Genomic DNA, 25,934 nt, shown 5'->3' on the forward strand with positions numbered 1-25,934 from the left:
GTCAGAAGAGGATTGTAGGGAATAATCAGGAAGAGACAACACGGGGTAAACATCAAACTGAATTTTATAACCAACTGTAACAATGTTGAGCACCCAACTATCACGGGTAATCTCTGCCCATGCCGAGGCAAACTGGGCCAACCTGTTCCCAAAAATGACAGATTGTTCAAACTCTAGTCAGAACTGTTTCGGTTGAGTTGCTGACTCTTTGGTATTGGGACCTTGTTGGTTGCGACGTGGGTGGTAATTAGATCTCCTGCACTGAAAAGAGCTCGCAGGGGCTGGAATTGCCTGTAGGAACCATAACTTGGATACAGTTGGTATCTCTGCTGCCGACCACGATAGCCCTGTGAAGAACGATACTGGTATCGATTCTCAGTGAATTGCCTGGTTGGGAGAATCCCGTAGGAATGGGCTGTCAGCCGATCTTTACGTTTTTGCGACAGGTACTCATCCATTCTGGTTGAAAATAAGGTTTGACCCTCAAAAGGTAGATTCTCCACCTTGTTACGTATCTCGACAGGTAATTCAGTTGTACGGAGCCAGGAGTGCCTGTGAAGCACGATAGAAGATGCTAATGCCCTTGCAGATGTGTCAACCGTGTCGTGACCAGCATTAATTTGTTGTTGCAACAGTCGCAAGGCCTCATCCAGTATTACTTTAGCCAATACTTTCTGGTCAGCAGGAAGTTTCTCCATGAAGACCGCCATGTGATTCCACAGAAAAATTTGATAGGCTCCCATGATGGCTGAGTAGTTGGATATTTTGAGTGTCAGGGCAGCAGATGAATATAATTTCTTGCCCAATGAATCCAACTTCCTGCTCTCCTTGTCAACAGGTACGGCATGGGATCCCTGGCGCTGATGGGCCTGCATCTCCTCTGTAATAAGGGAAGAAGGTGGTGGATGCGCAAAGAGGTATGTACAGACATCATCTCTAGTTTTATATAGAGCTTCCAGTTTACGAGATGTAGGGTAAATGGAGGCTGGCTTTTCACAGATCGAGGTAATGATTTCTACTAATCCCTCAGTGAATGGGAATGCAATGGTGGGAGGATTTCCAGACTGGACATATTGTAATATTTTATCCTTTGGTTTCGGATCTACAGTCGAAATCTCAATGTCCAAGGAGCAGGCCATTCGAAGCATCTGCTCCGTGTAGAGCCGATAGTATTCCGTTGGGGAGATATGTCCAGTCCCAATAATGATGTCCTCAGGTGATGGATCAGAAGGAGGACTAGGGCTTGGATCTTGGTGAGGTCCAGGCTCTTGGTAAGCCGATCCCTGTCTGGGGGAATCATAGTGGGAGAACTCACTCCTTGTGTCACCCCAATGCTCTCTACCAAGAGATGGGAAATAAGATCGGTGAGATCTGGAGTAGAAGGAGCCTTCACCTTCATAATTCCTCCTTGATAAATGATAAAGCAGATTCTCTCTACCAGCAGTCACCTGCAGACCATCTAGGGGCCACAATAGGTGGGGCGTCGAATAAGTCACCTTCATCAGCAGAGGAATGGCATGATGGGGAGGACAGATGTGGAGAAGGGGTTTTTGGCTTCTCCCACAACACCTCATCGGTTTGGACAGAAGTCGAGTGTCTATGCTTTGACTTCTTTTTAGATTTCTTCCCAGTAAGGCTGGCTAAGTCGCGGTCAGTGCCACGTCCCTCTTCTAGCGGATCTGATGTCCCCACTGTAGGTAACGGATCTGAAGATCTGGACTCCGACACAGTAGTACTCTTCGAACCGTGTGTAGGACGACTCAACTCCACCCGTTTCGGCTTCGATGGTTTCGGATCCGCTAAGTTAGGATCTGATGATTTTGGATCCGATGACTTCGGATCCGAGCAGATCGGGATGGTCGGATCTGATGAAGTTCTCTTCACCTTCGGGATCGGTGAAGAGGGCAGTTTCGATCTCGACAGGGACTTCGAACGATGTCGTTGCTTCCGACTTCGGAGGATTCTTGTGATCCGAAGCGGCGCCCGTGGAATCTTTCGGAACCGAAGTCGGAGTCAGAGGTTGTCGGATCAGAGCCGGGGAGCGGGCCCGAGGGGCCGACGCGGAGCTACGAACAGATTTTTCACTCACCGAGGGAGGTCTAACTTTCCTGCCTATCGGAGGTGGTTCAGGGGGAGCATCCGTCGCTCCCGTAGCCCGCATGGCCCTCTTCCATAACAGGGCCTGTAATCTATTCACCCTCTCAGCCCTGCCCTTAGGTGTAAAACGCTGACAATGCTCACATTTTTCGACGATGTGTGCTTCACCCAGGCATTCGAGACAAACTGAATGGCCATCCGTTCTCGTCATTTTAGTCGAGCAGGTCGAACAGCGTTTGAATAGTGCTTTCTCAGCCATAATGGAAAAAAGAGTCATCGTCAAGCAAGAAGATCCTCACAAAAATGGCGAACGTCTTCACAGCGGACAGCTAGTTCTTCACCGGTCGGCAGCAAAGAAGAAACTGAGGGTGAAGGGGGCGACGTCGCTGGATGTCGCTTGGGTGGGAAAAGCCGTGCAGGCACATTGGGCAGACGAGCGCCCCCTGGTGGACATTTGCTAGAAAAGAAAAGTTCCGGTCGGCAGGCCTGCGCAAGCACAGTCCCATGTGGGACTGCACAGAAGACGGACAGTGAACCATAGATTTCACCATTATGTTGCCTTACATATTATCTGTTGCTTTAAATATGTACTCCTAAACCCTACCTGTGCTTTATGTTGTTCAATGTAAGTCCTAGAATTATGTTCTGTTTCAGCAATTCCTCAATCCCATACTGGATCCTTGCTAATACTATATCTTTGTAAACTTATATTCATTTACCCCATGACATTGTTTATGGAAATATTCTTGAAACTGTATTCATTTACCCTATGACATAGTTTATGGAAATGTTCTTGACACTGTATGGAAATGCCTGCCCTTGTCCTTGCCACTAATTGTACTAATCTCACACTGTAATCCGCCTTGAGTCTCAGTGAGAAAGGCAGAATGTAAATAACATACATAAAATAAAAATAAATAAGTGACACCTGGATAGTTCCATCATCATTACTATCATCATCATTATTAAAAGTTACTGGACTTAAGTGCAGATGGAATTTTCACTTAAGCTTTAGATGCAGCTTCCATAAACATCAGCACAGACACAGAGAAGGCTAAACTCCTTGCTGCAGATGGTCTAAAATCTGAACTGAGAGAACCAGGGAGACTCAGGAGGCAGATAGGCTCACATCGAATGCCTACTGCTAAGTAACAAACAGGAAGAATGTATTAAGACTAATTAAGTAGTAAGACCATAGTTTCATTTTCAAAGAACCAATTATAAAATAAGTGAGGACCAAATTTCAAAGAGAAATCATTGCTGTAAATATTGTTGAAACAGGAGGAAACCCACCATACTGACTGAGACCTGTGCTGATGTTAATGGCACTGAACAAACACGTGGATGTTCAATATTGTCTTCCTTTACTCCCAGCCTTTAAACATTTATTTTCTTATTTTTATTTTACTTTGTTCTTACCCCACCTTTCTCCCCAGTGAGAATCTAAAGAGGCTTAACATTATTCTCCTCTCTTCCATTTTTTCCTCACTGTGAGGTAGGTTAGGTTGATTGTAGTGATTGCCCAAGGTCACCCACCAAGCTTCCATGGCAGAGTGGGGAACTGAACCTCAGTCGCCCAGATCCTAGTCCATTACTCCATCCGCTACACCACACTGGCTCTTTTTAATGTAATATTTTTAGGTTTGCACTATATAGCTGCTTAAAGACCCCATGGGCCCCAAAAAGTAACACCTATTCTATGCATAGTGATGGATGTTATTTCAATAGAAATAAATTTGCAGTACTCCAAGCTGATAATTAAATGAGTGAAGATGAAGACAACCACTCTGAAGGTACAGCATTCATTATAAAATAAACATACCACATCATCAAAACATTTTTTCCAAAAGCTTGACTCAGTTCTCAATGTGGAAAAAAATGTTGACAAAGTTTTCTGCATCCTTGTTGCATTAAGTAACAATTAATTTTTTTCCATCAAAGTGGCAACAATATAAGGATTAAGCAGAGATCTACAGAATCAAAGAAGCCAGTATTTTGTTCTTTAACAGAAATAGGACCAGCTGAGTACAGATACCATGCAATATACAGTCCTGTAGAAACATGTTTACTCAGAAGTAAATCCTACTGAGTTAACTTGGATTTACCTTCTGACAAGTGAAATTAAGACAGTGACCTTAAAATTCTAAGTATCATACACATTTTACAGTTGTGGAATAGACATGGGAAAGGACTTCACAGGTCAACTCTCTACAATGTAGCACAGCTCATTAACTCTGCTTAGAATTTCCCCCTATAGCTGTGCAGTTAAATAAAAATCTTGATCCACACCTGCTCCATCAGGCCTGTGAACCTATGTGTTATTTTCACAGAGTGGTGTTAATGAGAGTCTACTGCTTTTGGTAAATTTAGCTACACAAACACTCCTGCTGTGCTGTTTGGTTCATCTGTTCCAAAGAATGCCCCCTCACTCACTCACTCGCTCTCTCTCTCTCTCTCTCTCTCTCTCTCTTTCTCTCTCTCTCACACACACACACACAACTAGACCCAATCTGCAGCCAAAAGGTACAAATCTGTACAACTGATTGAAAATGACAATCTGAGCAGGGGAGCAGTTTGTTCAGTTCAATTCTAGCATGTACTAACATACATGAAAGTAAAACTGGTTGGAGCCCATGTGTCCGAGGGGCGAGGCCGCCCCCTCGGACTCAGTGGGACGTCCCCCGCCCCCAGCCGCGCCAACTCCACCAGACAACACCCACCTGGAGGGAGCGCCGGGCCGCGACACTGTGGAAGACTCCGCCCGAACACACAGCTGTGCTGCAGGCCCAGCACGCCTGGAGGGAGTCTTCGCCGCCAGCAGCCCGGCGCAACGGCCCGGAGGCGGCGGCTCAGAGGCCAGCAGAAGGGCCGGTCGACGGCTGCCACCCAAGCAACGCTGCCGACAGCGGCGACCGGAGGGGGAGAGGCCTCAACGGCGGAGGAAGAGGCAAAACACGCCGGCTAGCAGGCCCCAGCGTGGCCCGAAGCCAACCGCCGCCTAGCAACCCAGCCAGGGCCACACCCACGGCGAGGCCCTCGAGAGGGGCGGGAGCGCCCCGCTCTCGGCAACCGCCGAAGGGCCCCGACACGATGGGGATAGGGCAGGCCAGCTGTCCATCCCAAAGGCAGGGGGAAGCGGGGAAGGGCAGGAGGCGAGGGGTAGGCACCAAGGCCAATGGCGAGAGAGGTGGGAGGTGTGTGGCCACGCCTGGCTCAGGTGGTGGGGAGGGCGCTGGTGACGGGCACGTGGGGGAAGGGGTGGAGCTAGGAACATCAGGGTGGGATATTTAGTGGAGCCTGAACCCTTGGCTGAGGAGGAAGGTAGCCAGACTGCCCTGGTGTTAAGGTGCAGCTGGCAGGGTGGAGCCACATACTGGCCAGTGTGCTGGACCAGATAGGGGCCGCCCAGTCTGAGGCCATCAAGGGTGAAAGCCCCTGGGCGCCGCCTGGCTGGCCACCCTCTGGCTGACAGGGATGTGCAGAACGGACCCGCCTCGGTCGCCCCGCCCGGACCCACCGCCATCACCGCCAGGGGGCGACGCAGAGTGCAACACCATGTTTCTCTTCCATTACACCAGGCCCTTTCATTCAGTGGAAGGAGCCTTCTCCTACAGAAGATTATTCATCTAAAAGAAGGGAAACATGAGATCTAAGCCCCCAAAACTTTTTACCTTGCCTTTCCCCTTGCCATGTACTATAAACATAGTAGTTTTCTTATTTTTAAAATGCCCTGGGGCAAATACCACTAGAATACACTCAAGCAGAGCAAAACAAAACAAATAAAGTTTGTAGCATATTAAAGAGCCTAACTAGATAACTAGGCTGCATGAGCAGGGCCTTGCAGGTGTACTGTAGCTGCTTGTTCACAGTGGCAACTAGGGGTGCCAGACATCCGGTGGGGGCGGGGGATCCCCCACCCTCGCCCCCCACAACCCGCCCCCACTTACCTGGCCAGCAGGAGGGCATGCACCCTCTGTGCACGCTCCCCTGTGGAGGTGCGTGCTCCCGTGAATCGGGCCCATTTTGGCCTGGATCGGGCCCATTTTGAGCCACTGCGAGCTCCTGAGCACTGCAGCACCTCAAAATGGGCCCGATCCGCACCAAAACAGCCATGGATCGGGCCCATTTTGGGATGCTGCAGCACACAGGAGTGCTCCCGTGCTCTGCAGCAACTCAAAATGGGCCCAATCTGGGCCAAAACGGGCCCGTTTTGAGGGGCTGCGGAGCACAGGAGCGCAATGATACTTCAGCACCAACACAGAACTGGGTAGAGTCTGTGCTGTACTGTGTGTGTAGAAAGGCTCAGATGGCATTTTAAGCCTCTCCAACCCCAATCATGCCCACAACAGCAGCATAACATTATACTAGAAAAAACTTTTGATGTTCCTTTAAACCAGTAAAATATATGGTGAATCCAGCACTGGGTTCTTAGGACCAGGCAGAAAATACAGCACTATTTACTCTGTCCAATCTTATGCACGTCTACTCAGCAGTAAGCCTCACTACTTGCCAGGGCTTATTCCCTGGCAAGTGTGCACAAGATTGCAGCAGTAATTACTTCTGTGCACACTAGCACGTAAGTCTTTCACATATTCTAAGGGCAGAGAATGAGGTTCATTTTGATTCTTTCCAACAAGCTAAACCAAACATGGGGAAGACTTCTGACACTCCCCCCTGTCAGCTGGTCCTTTGAAGCCCTCCCACACTCCCAATAAGGAATAGGCTTGACAAAAGACATGAACATACCTGTATATGATTGGGCAGGGAAGGCAAGTACCAGCTTTACTACAAGGATAAAGATCACTAGAGCAGCAGATTAACCAGGTGCATGCCCAAAACTGTAAAAAGTAAAGCTTCAGGGAGGAAAAGGAGAGATTTAATATCCAAGGAAAAGGGGGTTCTCAGGACTGAGATTGGTCCCCTGACAGAAAAATGAATAGATGCTAGATCAATTTGTAGCTGGAATCAAAAAAAAGAATGATCAAGGAGAGAAAAATAGCAGAAACCAGAGTAGATGAGTGACTAGAGTGCTGTATTACTAACTATACAGACAGGATCTTTAACAGATACATATCCTATTCAGCACATATCTAACTAAACTACAATTTCCATCAATACCTAGCTATGGGTACCAGATCCTGTATAATCCCCTGCTACTTCCAACAGAGCCTCATGTATTCTTTTAATGACATTTTTGAAATCTGACTGGGGTTTAACTCACAAAGGGAAAAATATCAATTTAAATAATTAATTTAAATCATGTTTCCTAGTTTAAAGTTAATATGTTTACTGAACAGGTACTTATGGCAATTGGTTGTTATAACAATTAAAACATCTTTATTTGCAGCAGAGTAGACTCTGTATAATCCAGGAGCATACTCCAAAACATTTGGCCACACACCACAAATACTGTGGCATTATATCCAGCAGGTGCAAAAAACAGATGCCTGCTCTGGCTGGATGTTGATCCCATAGTCAGAAAACATGATTCTCTGTGTAGGGTCCTATCAACAGATTTTAACACTCAGGAGGGCTCATACAAAAGAAATGCTCCCTCAGCAGTTCTAAGCTGTCAGTAGTAGCACACACGTTGCAAGCAAAGATGGGCATGAAATGGGGGAAAAAATGAACCCTAAGTTTCATGGTTCATTGCATTCCACAAACCACGGACCATGAACTTTCAGAAAATTGTCCCATTTCGTGAAACAATTCATTAGGTTTGTGGTTTGTCAGATCCTGGGGCCCTACAACAGCCCCCGTCATACCCAGACATGCCAAACTTGCAGGGAGACTTCAGCAGGCTCTCCTCCAGCCACCCTCCAAGTTTGGTGAAGATTGCAATACGTCGACCAGGAGACTGCCTCCCTTCTGTCCCCCCAGGTGCCATGGGCTCAGGGGGTGGGGGGTGGCCTCTGTAAAGTTAGGCCCCAGAGCCAGGCAATGCCTTGAGACTGGGTTGGGGTGGGGCGGAGGAAAAAAGGCACTCTCACCCAACAACCTTCCCAGCAAGGACAAGAGCAGAAAATAAGAAAGATGCTTTTCAGTCTCTTTTGAAGCAGCAGTAAATCCAGCCAAAAGCTCTCAAATCCACTCTCTTTCACTCCAAATCCTAGCAACAGCTCCTCCCTCTCCCTCTGTCTACTGGAACTGAAAGCAGGAGGCACAGAGTTGTGCCTTATGTAAGAAACGCTCACACAGAGCAGAACAGTAGCTCTCTGGTTGGCGGACAGACCTGCCTAACAGGATTTGGAGGGATGAGATTGGTGTTCCCGTGGCCACAGAAAGCCCATCTCCCTCCACCCCCCGCTAATTGCTCTCATAGAACAGAATGGGAGCTCTCAGTTTGTCAGGGAGAGCTGCCTATCAAGGTTATGTGGGCTAAGATTGGGGTTTCCACAGCAACGAAAGGTCTGCAGACATTCCGGGCCTATGTGGCCTGGGGAACCAATGACTCGGCGCCAGCCTGTCTGGCATCATGAAGCATTCACAAATCGAACGAATCGACCCCAAAAGTTGTGGATTTCATGAAAAACGCGGCCCCATGAAACATATTTTCACAATACATGAATTGGCCCAATTCGTTATGAAATTTGATTCATATTTCAATTCGTGCCACTGTCTATTTGCAAGTCCTTGAGGCCTGTGTTTTACACAGGCTAACTGGATAAAGGCTATCATGTGTTTTAGACTGGCTCAAGAGTGAGGGTGAAAAGAAAACAAAACAAATGCAGCAGTGTTCTTCCCCAATGTTCTCCTTTATAATGAACTCACTAGAGGCTATGCATGCAAATAAAGCAAGCCACTATTATTCATGTCTGGCTTGGAGAAGTAAACAAGGAAGAGATTCACACTGTTAAGCACAATGCAATGGAAAAAATTCTCTGGTAATACAGAGAGGGTATGATTAATGCTTTCAGTAGGCCAAAGAAGCCAGCCATGAGATAGTACGTATTAACTCCATCCTTTTTAATATACTGCACACCATTATTTATTACAGTCTGAGGATTTGCTCTAAATCACAACATAGCATTTCAGTTGTTCCTTGACTAACAACAATCATGCATAATTAAGAAAAACTAAATGGAATAACTCAATGGCATACTGAAACTACAAACTTACAAGGGAAGGGCAACTCTGCCTGATTCCTCTTTCTCATTAAAGACTCTCTCCCTACTATATGAGATTTGTCCATGAGAGTCCCTCCAGATCAATGTCATGAATACCTCATAGGAGGGCGGGGGCGGAAAAGCATCACATCATGAGCATCCAACTTCACGCATGCTGAAAGATCCAAGCTGTGGCCCACAGAATTAAAATTGCTCAAAAACTCTTATTCATTACCTACAGGGGCTTTTGAATGCTGCAGTCACAATGAAGAATTATATGATTACTATATAATTAATATAATACTATATAATTAAAGTTCACATTGCATTTATAAAATTGCTTTGCTTCATGTTATAGGAAACAACTGATAGCAGAAAGCCAAAAGTATCAGATTTGCAGCAGGTTCTCCAAGATGTGCCATTTGAATGAGCTATGCAACAGATGGGACCCTAACTTTCGAGGGAATCTCTAGAAGTTTAGCTGAAAAGAGCAGCAAGTGATAACGTACATAGCTGGACTAGCCAAGTCATACTCATCCTGTTCTACATAAATATGAAGAGAAACCACAAAAAGAAAAATGACTCCATAGTTCAGGAAGTACTGGCCCTTTCTGTACGGTCATTTTGCAGCAGTTCAGTTTCCATTCTGCTTCCGCACATGGTAGGGAGTCATGGGACACAGAATCAAATACTGTCCGTCTTTCTCCTGAGTTTTACCCCGTGAACATACCACAAGTTTTTCATGAAGCCGCCTCTGAGTCACCGCTGATGCATCCTATGTGTGTGCAAAAGTCTTAGTCCCTAACAGCATCTCCCCCTTCTTTCCTTTTCCCGGGAGCTGATTAGTTGGTTGCCCGCCAGTAACCGCTCCCACCCTCCTCAGCTCTCTGAACTCCTTTTCTGCCATTTTTATCATTAAATTGAGGTAAGTTTTGTAATGCCGTTGTTCCATTTGCTTCCTCTCTCCCAGCTATGTACTCTCATTTATTTTATTTTTAAGCCAAGAAAAGTTGTAATATGCTGCTTCATTTGCTTCCTCCCTCCAGGCTTTAAAAGCCAGCAAAGGGTTAAAAGGCTGGTGCTCCTCCCTCCCAACTATGCACACACTGGTGTGTTTCAGGATTCTCCTAATGCAAAAGAGGAAAAAACCCAAAGATGTGTGTGAACAGCCACAGGAGGGAGCGTTTTGTACAGCTGTTTGAGAAATGAAGCAGCAGGGAAACAATCTTCCCTGGCTTTAAAAAAATAAGAGAGAGAGAAAGTGTGCTTATAGCCAGGTGGGAGGAAGCCAAGCATGGGAGTGGAACAAGCATGAAAAGTACATGTTTTCCCCGAGAACTCCACCACCAGTTGCCTCTCCAGAGGACACAGGGCAGCCCAATCAGCAAAAATACAGGGACAGGGAGGGGGGATGGTCTTCAACACTGCAACGTTACAATGCAAGCGCAATTAAAAAAAAAAAGTAACACCAGCTCCAGCCCCCATAAACAGCAGTTTCAAACAGATACATCTCAACTCATCAGCAGACATCAAATCGCCTCAAGGTCGTGCAGTGCAGAATGCCAGGAGCCCAAGCCGATTCAGTGCTAATCAACGTGAATACGCAGAGGCACCAGCTTAAAGAGCACTGTGTGGAAAGGGCCACTGTTTAGAAGTACTTTCTGCTTTGCTCATCTTCTGATGGAGATTACAGCAGCTTTATTATACTGCAGTGCTAGTGTTCATTCTATGTGAATCTCATTAAACAATACTTCACACCATACATTTAGACATTACCTATGAAAAGATATTACCATATGGACATGACTATCTGAACACCTCTCCACCGAATATGTGGTGGGGGAGAATCCCTGAAGAGATAACGGACCCCTTCACTGGAGATACTCAGAAGGTACTGCAAGGCTTGTTTGTTTTCCAGGGCTTTTGATGAGGCACGAAAAAGCAGGCATGTTTGGGGGGAACAGGGAAGGTATTTGAGATTTATATTTGGTTCTAATCTTTAATGTTTAACAATAAGCTGCCTTGAGCCAAGAGGAAAGGCAGGGCATAAATATTTAAATAAATAATTAAATAAGACCACTGACTTCAATGCAGTTAGAAGGCTGTAACTTCGTTTAGGATTGCTCTGTTGATCACGTATCAGAAATGCTGTAGTATTCTAGCACAGAAGCCCTCGCATTGCTTTTTTCAACTATCTACCCACATTCATAACCATGACAGGTGTGATTTGTACTCCTGTTCTACTGTACCGTCACATCTGCCTAGTGTAAATTACCTTGGGTCTCATTTTGCAGGAAAAAGGATGTGCAGAAGCATTTGAAAATAACTGTACACATATACAGTGCTGTAAGATTTTTAAGAGGATTTAATGTTCTGCATGTCATTTTATGGCTGGATTTGTGTAACCTACCTCAGAGGTTTCTGTTGAAAAGCTAGACATAGATGTTTCAAATAAATGATGACTGAACAAAGAGCAAAGAAGATACTAACAAGCATGCCAGTTATCATTTGCCTGGTTACTCTTTGCCTCTTTGAAGGGTGAACCAGCACCCTCATCCTGGGACAGGCCACAACCCAGTGGTAAAACATGTGCTGCAAGACATGAAAATTCAAGTTCAATTCCCAGTATTTCCAGTTATCATGGGTGGGAAGATTTTTGTCTGAGACTAAGAGCTACTGACAGTCTGAATAATGAAATGTCCTGACTTAACATAAATCAACTACTTTATTTTAGACCAGTGTGACTGGGCAGTATTCCTATTTATCCAATTGATAAAACTGGGAAAACCAAGGATGAGACCAAGCAGATAGATCTCATCCAGAACAGGGCTGAAACCATGATGTCTTGGGCTATTATTAATGTTAGTTAGTTAGTAAGTCAGTGAGCTACAGGAAGGAAAGGAACAGATTGGTACAAGCAATCCATAATTTATCATTTACAGTGCAAATAACTCTTTTTAGGATTGCACTGTAAGCTGCCTGATTCTTAATCAGGTTTTATAAGGTAAATATTCTTTGGTAAGATTGTTATTAACTTTGACTCAGTTTGTGTGATTTTTCCCCGTCCAGGCAATAAATTGAGGATGATCCTTAAAATAATTATTTTTCTGTGCCATTTAGCTGAGACAATTATCTCTGTGTTTCATCAAACATGTTCAAAATATCTGCACTAAAGTACAGTCAAATTTATTGCTTATGAGGACTGCTAACTAACTAAATGGGTTTTAATCACTTAGGAGTCCCAGTCTGCATCTCCTAAAACTTTAAAGTGGATACCTGAAAGATGATACAGAAAACAGGTAGCAAGAGCTACGCAATGAATTTTATGCTCCGCATTATTTAGCAACCAACCATAGCATTTAGATTCTGCTGACCTATTTAATATGTTAAAAACCAATGAATCACATTTTACCAATAAAACATGGTACACGACAAAATCCATTTTCAAAACCAAAAGCAGTGATCTTTGAAAATGAGCGGGGAGATAAAGGAGGATACTAAAGACACAGCTTTCTTAGCCAAAGATGGCTAACATGAATGTTCCACTGAAATGAAAAGCAGCTCTGGGAGAAAGTCAGCAGCCTGCACACACATACCCACCCCCTGCCAATTACTGCTTTACAGGCATGCAGGTTCTTCAGCACCACCTCCTTATCTTTTCTGTCCTAGAGCACATCCCACTTCAATAGGCATCTTTGCTGCTGTGGAATCCAAGCTAAAAACGTAAGCTAAAATTCACAGAGAACCCAGCTCTCCACTGGCATATTCTTAGGCTGCCATTAATTTTCATTTCACAAGTGCCTTGCAACCTAAACAATTTTCATGATTTAAATAGCCTTCTGTAGGCTGCCTGAGGAAATTATACCACCAATGTCTTTATTTTCTTTTCCAAACAAGCTATTAAGTATGTCAAGCTAGGTTAGGATATTAGGCAAACAGAGCAGCAAGCATCCCCACACACACTACAAGATACTTTGTCCTGAGACATTTTATTTCTATATTCTAGATCAGTTTATTTCTAATCAAATGCAAGAAGGGGTTTTTTTTGTTAGAATTACTTTCCACACCTGCTGCTGAGATACCATTTGCCTAAACTTTCTTTCATCATATGGGTACCTTTTACAGAAAGACTCACTTATTAAATGACAATTTAAAATAACTTGTTCGATAATGATGGCACAATAGTAATCAGTAACATATTCCTATCCAGTCTGCTTGCCCGTTAAGAAAAATGCCTACCTCTGCTGGCTGTCATGATCGGCTCTGGTTCTGCAATGCTAGCTGAAGGCTGGATCTGAAAGCAATCCGACTGTGCAGCCTCTCTTCAATCTAAACACACCAGTTAACTCTCCACCCTCTCTGACCTAGTGCAAGGAGCGACTGCTACCTCAGCTCCAAAATAAAAGCCTGCTCTGCAGTTGGAGAACAAACACATTCTGCTCAGCACAACACCCCCTCTCTCATTTATAAAGACAAGTGTCACCCAAACCATGTCACTTGATCCCAGATTTCAAATCATTTTCTGGGAAGCCTGGAGGTCCAAGCAAAGGAAATCCATCAGAGTTTTTAAAATGATGCCTATCATCAACATGATCAAAGTTTAAAAGCCAAATTTAAAACCTATGAGATACTATATTCCATTCCTTTTCCTAACACTACTGACTCAAAACATTGCAAATATTAATGCAAAATATAGAGCAATCCCAGAAATAATGGATCCAGTAATTACAATCCTGATCAAGTTCTGCAGCTGAATACTTTCCTTGACTCTTACCCATGGCCTCGGTAAGACAATATTTTAAAAACCCCAATTCCATCTTGTAGTTATGGGTTTTAGAAGCAATTTCTTCAACAAATGCAAACAGCAATACCAATAACTTTGTACTTTAAATTACTCTTGCTGAATTACATGATGTTACAAAAGCTGGAAGGGGCTTGGTTTCTAGTTGTAAGTTGGTGCTGTGGTGCCAGGCAGTTAGTATTACAGCAGAGCTCCAATCAGGACAGGCAGATCTCTAACTGAAAATGGTCCAATAGTTCTACAAATGCAAGCAAGGTCTTATTAGCATACATTCCTCCTTGACCTCTCTCCAGTATTTGTTTTGAGTAAGCCAGATAACAGGGTGCCCACTAGAGATTCTAGGCTGCAGCCTGGACCCCCCCCCCCCAGGTGGATTTGGTGGGTGGAGACAAGCATGATGACATGCTGCAGGGGGCACTCTAGAATTCATTAGGATTTTGGAAAATCCTAGAGTGACGAGCCTTCACATTTCACGACATCACGGTCTGGTTTTTGCCAGAAGTGATGCTACATACGAGTGCAATGCCAGCATGGCTGTCCCACTTCCTCCCAGTTTTTTTCCACTGGGCTTTGAGGTGCTGGCTGGCAATGCATCGGATTGCTGGGAGGTCTCTCACCACAGCAGACCTGGCATCCTTAGTGACCACTTAGTCCCACACCAATAGTGCAGAAAAGGAGACTGGGCACTCACCCTTTTTAATGACTGCTAATAGTAGGCATAAGCAAAAAGAAATCTAATACTTGCACATATTTAGTTTACTTGGGATCACTGCTTTAGGCATCCTGAAGTGTCTTATAGGCCTACATAGGTCCTCTCCTTCCTTTCTCCCCCTTGTGATACTAAGACAAGAGTCAATTCTGTCAAGCAAGCCAGCCAGCCAGTCTGTTTCCCTCCCAGTCCTGATCTAATCTCTATTACAATTCTAAATGAAAACAAGCTTGCAAGTGTATTTCATACTAACTGTATCTCATATGCACATTAACATACAAGCATAACCCTTAATGTGCCAGTTATGCTGATATATGCATGGCTGTCAGACAATGCAGATAACAATGATTTTTTTTAAAGTTAGCATATATTTTTAAAGTTTAAGACATAATTAATCTGACTTCTATCTCATGGAGAACAATGACTGGAAAAGTAACACCACCATCCCTTGCTTCCAGTTAAAATTATTTACTTTCTTGAGGTTAGGGTTGCTGCTGCCTGTAAATAGAGGCTTAAATAAATAACAATTAAATAATGCCTGTAAATAGAGGCTTAATAATACGCTATTTACCAGGTGATGTTATTCACCCTGCATACCATGAACGCTTTGTTTGCCCATTTCTACACATTAAACTTCTGTTAAAGGGGCAGGATATTGTTCTCCAGATCTGTCAGCAGGCCTGCTTGTGGCACGGCAGAGAAGGGGCAGATTAAAACAGAGAGGAATACTGGGGGAAAAGAAGCACCATCTAGTGGTGATTCCAACCAACACCTATCTACAAAAATATTCACATGACTGTGCAAGTCATTAAAAGTGCCCTTCTTTGAGGCAATAAGCACAGTTACCTAAAAATAAGTAACTTTCAAAAATAGTAAAAGCATTAATTAGGTCAAATATTTCAGAAATTTACAAAATAATCCTTTGCAGTTACTCCAATCTAAGATGAATGAAATAAAATGCTTCTATTCAGTTTTAAACTGCTGTGTTTCCAAATTGCCTGGTTTTTACAACAACCCACTCTGGGGTCAAAAAACCCAGAATCAGTCAAAGGACATGCTCACCATCCCATTCCTAATTTAACAAGTACACTGAATACTTCAGCCCTTTTTGCCATGGTGGAACTTGGGCTCCAGACAGTGCAGTCAGTTCTGTACCACTGGAAAAGGACCAAACAGCTATTTCTTGACCTAGAGAGCATCTGTGACCAAATCTAAGCCCTCCTCCAGAGCCAGTGTAGTGTTGTGGTTAGAGTTTCAGAGTAGGATCTAGGAGACCCAGGTTTGAATCATCACTCTGCTGTGGAAGCTCTCTGGGTGACTTTGATCCAGTCATACATTCTCAGCCTAACCTACTTCTCACGGTTGTTGCGAAGATAATATAGAGATAAGAAGAATGATGTAAGCTGCTTTGTGGAGAAAGGCAATATATAAATCAAGTAAATTAAGAAATATAGGTGAAAATGGAGGGCAGATAAAAGGTAAGTTGATTAGTAGGTTGGAACGAGAGAAGGACATAGAGAAAGGTGACCATATGAAGGTTGCCAGGAGGAGGGATAGTGTTGAGAAGGGGGTACATGGGAAAGTGAAATACCCTCTGTAAGTTCATGCAGGTCCCCCATTATGCAACTGGGCCTGGCTCAGCTGACATCATGCAACTGGGCCATAGGGGAGAGTGTGCTGGTGGGGAGAGGGAAAAGTGAACACAAGGGAGCCAACGTAGGTAGTGGGAAGGAGATAAGGAAGCAGGAAAAGGGTGAGAGGCTATTGGGGGCAGGGAAAGGAAAGCAAATACAAAAATAAGAAAATGAGATTTCCCCCCACATACAAGTTATTGTGGGTCCCCACTTGTACACACTATTGGCTATAATAAGGTGTCATTATTAATCTATAAAAAACAAAACATCAGACTTAGTTTGCTGAGAAAAACTTTAATGCCTTTCCCTTGTACTTGGACACTGACTGGCTGGCCAGCCAAGACAGGTGGGCACATAAGGATCTTGACTGCCTGGTCATTGCACAGCACCAAACACAGTGAGGGAAGTCAGTGGGAGTCCAAACAAACCTGTCAGGTGGGCAAGTTGTTCTGTCACTTAGGAAAGCAGACACTCGTGTTAGAAGTAGTTGGGGGGAAAGGCAAGTTTAGCAAAAAAATGTGAAGGTTAAGGGGCTGGCAATATTATATAACAGGAACATACCATAATACTCCCATTTCTGGATACCTTGGTCATCCGCAAAGCAAACTTTCAGTTAGGTCACAAGGTTTACAGGAAACCAACTCACACTGATCGGTACTTACACAAAAACTCCAATCACCACCCCCGACAGAAAAGAGGCATAATGAAAACATTAGTGGATCGCGCAAGACGGATATGTGAGCCGCACTTTCTCAATGAGGAAATTAATCATCTAAACCACGCACTTCAGGCAAATGGCTACTCCAGAAATGAAATCCGAAGAGCAATCAAACCCAGGATGAATCAAACAACCAAGGAAAAACAGTCTCCTACAGGAAAAGTGTTTTTGCCATATATCAAAGGAATTACTGATCAGATGGGAAAGCTTATGAAAAAGCATAACCTTCATGCAGTGTTCAGACCCACCCGAAAAATACAACAGATGCTACGATCAGCAAAAGACATTACGGTATACTCTGCAGGAGTATACCGTATACCCTGCAGCTGTGGACAAGTTTACATCGGGACCACAAAGCGTAGCATCCAGACAAGAATAAAAGAACATGAAAGACACTGCAGACTTGGACAACCTAAAAAATCAGCAGTGGCTGAACATAGCCTAACTCAAACAGGGCACAGTATCTTATTCCAGGACACCAAAATACTGGACAACACTTCCAACTACTATGTCAGACTGCACAGGGAAGCCATTGAAATTCACAAGCATAAGCAAAACTTCAACAGGAAAGAAGAAACCTTAAGAATGAACAGAGCATGGTTTCTAGTTCTGAAAAACACCAGGCTAACAAAACACTCTACACCCGACAATAGCCCTGCAGAGAAGATTAGCGCATCAAGCACCAATCCATATGCAAAAGAACTCCTCAGGATACAGTGAAGCCTCCCGCCATTAGCATTCCACACCCTGGGAAACCCTTACAGGATGACTCAGCTCAACCCCACCCCTCCTGAGTAGATACAAATGACCTGCCAAGATCTTGTCCACACTGTGACACTGAGAGATCTCTGTCTTTTGGTGCTACACCTCTGAAGATGCCAGCCACAGCTGCTGGCGAAACGTCAGGAACTACAATGCCAAGACCACGGCAATACAGCCCGGAAAACCCACAACAACCATACCATAATACCGATTCTAAAGTCAGGCTTTTAAACTATATACAGTGAAAGAGCATGATGTCTTTTTACATTCCAAAAGGTTTGGGCACAACACCTTAAAAACATGAATGCACTGAGAAGGGGAAACAAGGAGACTACTTCCATAAAGCAATTTAATAATCCAGGGTTTCCTTCATCTCACATCCAATTGATAATCACCACAGCAACTCGCTAGTCAGTAGTTTTTAGCCTTTTCATGGTAAAAATATATTTTCACTATAAGTGCGCCTGAGTAATTAGAATAAGCAGTTGCAGAAGCATAATTAGGTTTCTGAAAGCTTGAGATGAAGCGGGGAGAACTTGCAATTTCTGCAAAGAATGACTAATTATCTATAAAGAATGGGGGGGGGGGGCATTAAATATCCATCATGTAGCTTAGCAGCATTTTCTGGCTGTGAGGGACAGAAAAGACCTTATTGTAACCTAGCAACTAGCAGCATATCCACAAGATGAAATCCTCCTTCCTGTTATATAAGTCAACTCTACTTCAAGTCGCAATTTGCCCCCTCTGATTGTTTTTCTTAATACTATTAAAGGTTAAAAAACAAAGCCCTCGTAGATAAGAATTTTAAAGCTGTTATTTCTTAAAATCTATTTGAGGAAAATCCTAATGCACTACAAAGAAAAAAACCCCTCATGTTTAAAAGACTTTCTGATGAATCTGTTCCAAGCACACAGAATGGGACACAACATGGATTTGTGTGTGTAGCTTCTGGATAACATTGTGACAAATCCACCAAGCACGTTTTATAATGGAAAAGAACTGGAATCTATTCACTGAAAACACTGTTTCCATTGTGAAATGCTAACCTTGCTGGTACTAATAACATTCCATCAAGGGTTACCAGATGTCCCCTTTTTAAGAAATCTTCTTTCATTTAAAAAGTGCTGCTTCCTTTTTGGGTTTATGAAACCAAAAATGCCCTATGTGGGGAGTCAGGACCTAGCTAGTCAATTCTGGAAGTAGCTGTTGAAAATGAGGATCAGAAACAGCCTCAAATATCCAAACACTCTTCTTGTTCAGATTAACACTCTAATATTTAATATTAAATTTTAGTGGTCATTTTGTAGAAAAAGAGCTGGAGGAACTCATTAGCATAATACATTAGCATATGTCATGCCCCTTGACAGCACCGGAAGTGTGTCATTGGCATAACTGATTTGCATATGCCACACCCCTTGACATCACCTATCCTGGCTGTTTTGGACCTAATCCTGGCCATTCAGGGCCGAAATTGGGCCCAAAATGGCAAAAAGGGGGCTGAAAATGGGCCCAAAATGGTCAGGATCAGGCTGCTGCTGAGTGGGAGAGTGATCCACCACCCATCAGAGGCCTGATCCAGGCCGTTTTGGCCCTAATCCAGGCCAAAACGGGCCCAAAATGGCTGAGTCAAGTGGGCGGGGCCACCTGTTATGTGACCTCTTTGGGGAACTGCCGGAACTGCGTTCCAGCACGTTCCCTCTCAAAATGAGCCCTGAATATCAAAGAAGGGGAAAAGGCTACCCCAAGACTGTGCTCCTGCATCAATCCAATTCAATAGGAATGCTAAAGGAAAAAAAGGACCACAATATGTAAGAGAACTCTCCCATAACCTGTCCTCTTTGCCTGAGTGCTCTCTCTCACATACTCCATACACACATAGTTCTCTTCTGCAGGCATACACATACCACACTTCATATCCTTATACGATGGAGACTGCAGCAGAGATGAGAAAAACTCGTGTTTTTCTAAGATGATGGCCAAAGGAAAGCTGCCATTTGCCAAATATGCTGCACTTTCATCAAAGTGACCATTAATATTATTACTGGATAAATTCTCTCTATTAAGTTCTGCCCACACGGATCCATAATCTCCAGAATGGGTCAAATATTCAAATAAGAATGTAAGAAGGTGATGATAAATATGTTACAAAAGGAACAATGTGTCATTTTATCTCCTATAACTGCAATAAACCTGTTGTGAGGAATAGATTATTTTAAACCCAGTGTGGGCTTGACACATCAAGCTAAATACAACTGGAATTGGGCTTTTGCTTGTGATGGAAACCTGAGATCACCAGCTAACGCTCAAGAGCCATCTGAGGTGTTCACTGGCAAACATATCTTCAATAAATGCATCTCCCCACCACCCTCCAAAGTCAATTAGAGCACTGAAAAATTAGAACGTCATGTTCAAACTAAGATTCTTCTTTTCTCAGCATTACAGCAAAGCAAACTGTCATGGCACAAACAGTGGAGAAAACGGCAACAACAAATATAAGAAATCCAGGACTTTGTAATTCAAATAGCACTAATTATTTTCCAAGTCATTATAATGCTAATAAAACATTCAAACAAAAGTAACGCTGAATTTAGGTACACAGTATGTTTAAGCACAAAATTATTTGGTCTCTTGCTGTGGTTACTTAGGAGCTGCTCAACTAGACTTTCCATTTTTGGTCACTATCCAATTGCAGGTTCAGCTGGGAAATGCATTGTCAGTTGCCAAAACATATCTCATTACAATGTGATAAAATAATCCCCTCACAGATTACTGCTGAGTGACAATTCCTCAGTTCTACATTATATCAAACACCTACATTGTATAGACCACAATCAGTTAAAATAAAAAGTGCATCTACTGTGGACATATCCATAATATTACTTCTAAACAATGCTAGATTTCTCTGAAATTAAAGCAATATATGCTCAGCGAAGTAGCTTCTCCCCTCTGTAACATAGTGGTTAAGTGGCTAGGCTATGAACCAGCACTCTGCTCATTCTATTCCACTACTGCAGTGCCACGAACTGCATAGGTGGCCTTGGTTAAGCCACTCCTCTTAGCTCCAGCTTACCTGTATTGTGGGGATAATAACGACACTGACTTTGTTCACCTATGTGACACTAATCTGTCCAGAAGGGCGGTATAAAAGCACACTGTTGTTATTATTATTATTCTGTTTAGAACTTGAACCCATTGCCAGATTTTCTATTCCTATTCCCATGTTGGTTGCAAATACCACTGCCACATGAAATGGCAGACACATTGGATGAATCATTTAGCTACTGCAGTTGTTTCTTCCCCCATAAATAGAATGCATTCATCTAACACAAAGGGTTAGCAAGCATTATCACTTTTAGTAACAACGGTTAACCTTAAAATGCAAGTTCACTCAGTAAGGCCTGTTCCAGGGGCTCTCAGCAACATGTTGTGCCACAGCCCCTTTCCAGACACACCGTTATCATAAAGAGAAGAAGTCAGACAAGTGAAAAGTGGCTGCTGCTCTCAGTCACCTTTTGCTTCTTGTTCACCCATCGCCATGAACAGTGTACCTCCCACCTGCTCAGTTCTCTGCAGGGGGCAACTTTCGCTGCTGTTTCTAGCAGTCTTCACTTCCGGGGAATGATTAGGGTATGCAGCAGCCAATGCCGGCTTCCAACTCAACTATACAGCAGAGGAGATAGGAGTGAAAAGCCTCAGCATCCACCTATAGTGCTGGCTTGCATACCAGCCAAGGGACATAGTAGGGGTGTCCAGACCCAGTCCACCACTACTGCCACTCAAAGAAAAAGAAGAGGCTCCAATCATTGCTGCTGCAGCACAACACAGGTCCTCCCAAGGTCAGGGGCCTAGGCAGCTGCTCAGTAGTATTTAGAAAATTTCTATGCCACTTCTGCAGACAATCCATTTAAGGTGGCTTACAAAACAAAGCACAGTAAAAATTCGAACCATAAAAGCTATTAATAATTAAAATCCCAGCATTTAAAAGCCAGCCAAGAGCATAAACGCAGCATAAAAAAGAGCTCTAAGAGTCTCTCCGATGCCAACCCCATCCTGTCACGAAGGCTCCAATACAAAAGCCGTTTTATCCCAGTTAGTTCCACTAGTCCCAATTAAATGTTTCAATTACTGTGTCTAATTAACTCAAATACAACTTATTTTTAACTGGCTCCAAAAAAGGAGCAGCTAAGAGACTGGCTGTCCCCTGAGCTAACTCCATGGAGTCAGAAAACATTGGGGTGGGGGTAAAAAGGAGGAAATATTTCTTCCTCCTCATCCTGCACTTCTCACCACCTCCACCTCGTGATATTTTAACATGAGTGCCCACTGAAAAAACTAACCCAGAGGAAGTACTCTGGGGAATAAAGCCTGTAGTTGAGCACAATAAACAAAAGAACACCAAGAAACAAAAACTGCCACATTCGAGTACTGCACGAGATGAATCTTTGACCATATCACTCAACAAGTACAACAAAAGGATATAACTGATAGTGTATTCAGATTTGAAACAAGCTAACAAAATACTCTGTTGTACATTTACACTGGGATACTCACAAACCAAAGCACAGCCTCAAACTATTGTTCAATTAAGCTTTTCTTAATAATGTAACAATTACAGGCCCTTGAAATGGTCTACAGGCTTCCTGAAACTAAGCAGCAGAAATGGCAAACTACTGGAAGCTCTATGAAAAAGCAAGATATACGTATAAACAAATGTTCACAAAAAACAGTGACATAAACATCATTTGAACATTAAAAATGCATTAATTTCCCCATTTTTAAAATGCATCAAACTATCACCACTTCAATTAACACAGGTTCATTTTTCACATGATTTGTTAAGTGAACCAGAACAGTTACCAAACTAGAATACAAGGGCAGGGGGACTTCTTCCATAAATTATTAAACTGAGAATCCATGACATCCTTCCTCCACTCCCCAAAAGGGAACATGAAACCTAAAAAACTTTCTCAGACAGTATATCAATCTTATTTGACAGCAAAACTGTAGCAACATTTCCACTTACCACCTGATCCCTGGATCATGGTTCCTGATTTCTGGACCTCATCAAATTTTGTAAAAATTATGTTCAACCTGATTTGAAAGGGGGAAAAGGTCAAGTTAAAATTAGTTATTGCAAAATCTTTAAATGAGAACACAGACAAGAATAAATTATCCTTTGGATAAAGTATGCCAGTGACTCTATTGGGGTTTGATGGGGGAGATATTCTTTCATGGCTTTTTGCTTGGGAGATAAAGGTGTTAATCACCAAGAAAAGATAAAACACTCTTTGTAATTTGTGTTTCATTTCAAATCTACACGCACAAATGTGGATTATATTAAAGCACAAAGGAAGTTCAGTGCATCCCTCCATCTTAGTTTTCATTTATTAAAAAGACGAATTTTAAGGTAAAATAAAAAAGAATGGATAGCATTTCCAAATTTCATGAGTCAAAAACCACAACGTAATTCTGAGATTCGTTTTTTTTCAATCAAGTTGTACAGACTGTCATAACAATGTGCAAATGACATTAATAAAGCAGTTTTAAAAATCACAACATTGTTGTTTGTTTTCACTTCAGGCTTTTGAATGCTAAGGATCAGGCCTCTCTGGATCCAACTGTTAAAAATGCTTTGCAAATACGAATGCACGCAGTTTTATCCAGTTTCAGTAGCAGAAGAGGGGTCAAAAAACAAAACATCAAGAATCTTCACTCACCGAGACTGTGGCAATCCTTTTTTACTGAGATCAGCCCTTACACGTTCCCCTACGTGTCTGTAGATTTCTACTAGGCTATTTATTGCTGCATCTCGAACCTAATCATTGGGAGAAGCAATGGAAGAAATTAATTTTATATGTATAATAAAAGGAATCTCTAAAAGTTAACCAATATCCCATCTGTCAGTAGTAATAACTGCCTTAGTCACTGTCAAAGCCGAAAGTTTAAGCCCCTTGTACGGTAGGACCAGCTGGCACAGATAGCTCTTGGCGGGGGGGGGGGGGGGAGCTCTCTATTCCCAAACAGAGTGATCAATAATGTGAACTGTTCATTCATGTAGGCATCTGAAGTAAGAAAAAGGGGTGCTGTGATTGGATCGTAGCTGTACCCAAGAGGGGCAGAATGAACTACAATTTAGTCAGAGTGTTAAGAGAATGTAATCAGGTTCAGTGAGTCTGTGTGAAAGTTTGTGTGAGTGAGAGGAGAGAGCCATTCTGTGACTGAGGTACTGCAGAAAGAAATCTGTGGCTTTTACTTTATGGATGAAATCAGCCTATGCGGCAAGTGAACTTCTGCAAATTCAAAGAATTCCATGTTCTTCACTTTTGGCAATATTTTTAGCCTAAGTGGCAACTGTGGGGAAGATTAGTCATAGAGACATTTGCTTTAAAACTACTATGCTTATAACCCAATACACTTATAAATTACTCTGAAATGATTAGGCATATGTGCTTTATCCAATGTGTTGAAAGCAGCTCAAGTGTGTGTTATTTAAACAAAGGAAAAAATCCTTTTAAGTTGTGCTCCTTGGCCTTTAACTTATAAATTAAATTAAACAAACCAAGCATCTAATCTTCAGGTTTACAGGAAGAAGCTTTTAAAGCGGGACTATGTTAAAGACTCAAGCTTAAAGCATTTCTGAATGTTCTCTGTGATACAGGGTGGCCTAGAGACCCTGTATCTCTCTGGGCAGAGGCAAAAAAGTGAAAAGACAGGTATCACTAGAAATACCAGCATTCTTGGTTGCTGAGGCTAATAAGCTTCACCTGGAAATATTTATAAGGGCCAGGTTTATAAAGGCCAGGAATAAACTCCACCTATTGCTATGGGCTACTAGCGTAAAGAAGCTTTCTTGCTAAGCAACCAGGTTTTCTTACCATTTCATGCTTTGGCAGTGATTAAGTAGCAGCACGCAAGCCCACTTAGCAGCATCCATTCTCCCTTCCTCCTCTATTTTAAAACATGTTGTTTAATTCCCAAACTGAGGAAGCGCAATACACAACACAAAACTGTGAATGCTTGCTGTTCTTAACAAAAACATTGTTTTAGTGACCCTAAATTTTTGTTATAACAGACTGACATGACTACCTGATTTTAATCAGCACAGAACATGCTTTCATGCAGGACAGCTCCAATTAAAATCAGGTTAAAATACAAAATTCATTCAGATTACATGCTCAAGAATTTGAATAACCTTTTCAAGGTCTGACCTCTGCTTTATAGTGTTCCTAATCCATCTTCCATCCCTACATGCTGTTCCTCCCAGAACAAGCAGAGATCCATCTCACCAACCTTCCTCTTTACATCATCTTCCAAACCAGTTCTATCACACCCACTCTTTTTAAACCTCTAAGCCTGCATAGCGTAGGTTTCCATCTCCATGACAACAACAAACTGAGGGAAAACTTCATGTTACAAAGCTACAGGTACACACACTCTTCCCCAAACATCTAAAGGAAACATGGGGGCACTCTATGTACTGTGAAGCTTTTGTTGTCATCATCCCCATAACTCACCCATACCCTTTCAACTGTCACTCTGTGTAACTGCTCACTGGCAAAGTTCTGGAACTTGGACTTCTACTAGTGGCCTTAAGCATTCTACCAACTTCTGATGGTCGAAGGATACAAACCTCATGTTTCATTAAGAAACTTTTCTACCTAACAAGCAGCCAATCAATGTGTCCAGCATATTGCTCTCAAGCCAGAAAGGCAGCTTTGAACATAAAAAGGACTGCCTGCAAAGGATGATTTCCTAAAAGGGTCTACATGCTACATTTGTAGCAAAAAGACCTGAAAACCAATTTAATGATTCTGTCCTGTATTTTATTAATTTAGTTGACTTCTACATACACTTTCTTTTTAGAAAGCTCACAACACCTTTACTTGGGGCTCTCAGTAGTCTCATACTGGGTTCATATTACCCTCATGCCACTTGCTAAATGATTCGGTATTCACAGATGGATCACTGGGTCACAATACAGTCGGCAGATGGATAATGGGCACAATCCAGCATGCTTTAGTCACAAGTAAGTCCCTCAAAAACACTGGGACACAGCTGTGACTATCTTTTCCTGGATTCTCCCCAACAAGTGGCACTAAATGGTTGC

The 25,934-nt window shown here is 42.9% G+C and overlaps 1 protein-coding gene across 1 annotated transcript in view; it reads right to left on the reverse strand.

Moving 5' to 3' along the window:
- The window catches only part of CLASP1 (cytoplasmic linker associated protein 1), a 252,409-nt gene that overhangs the window by 148,093 nt on the left and 78,382 nt on the right, over positions 1-25,934 (reverse strand). Inside the window, exons 7-8 of the mRNA XM_054969847.1 lie at positions 23,545-23,642; positions 22,851-22,918 (exon numbers count right to left, since the gene is read on the reverse strand). Coding sequence (XP_054825822.1) covers positions 22,851-22,918; positions 23,545-23,642 — 166 coding nt within the window. The remainder of the gene's footprint in view (positions 1-22,850; positions 22,919-23,544; positions 23,643-25,934) is intronic.

The sequence above is a fragment of the Eublepharis macularius genome, chromosome 2 (assembly GCF_028583425.1).
Source record: "Eublepharis macularius isolate TG4126 chromosome 2, MPM_Emac_v1.0, whole genome shotgun sequence".
Classification (NCBI taxonomy): domain Eukaryota; kingdom Metazoa; phylum Chordata; class Lepidosauria; order Squamata; family Eublepharidae; genus Eublepharis; species Eublepharis macularius.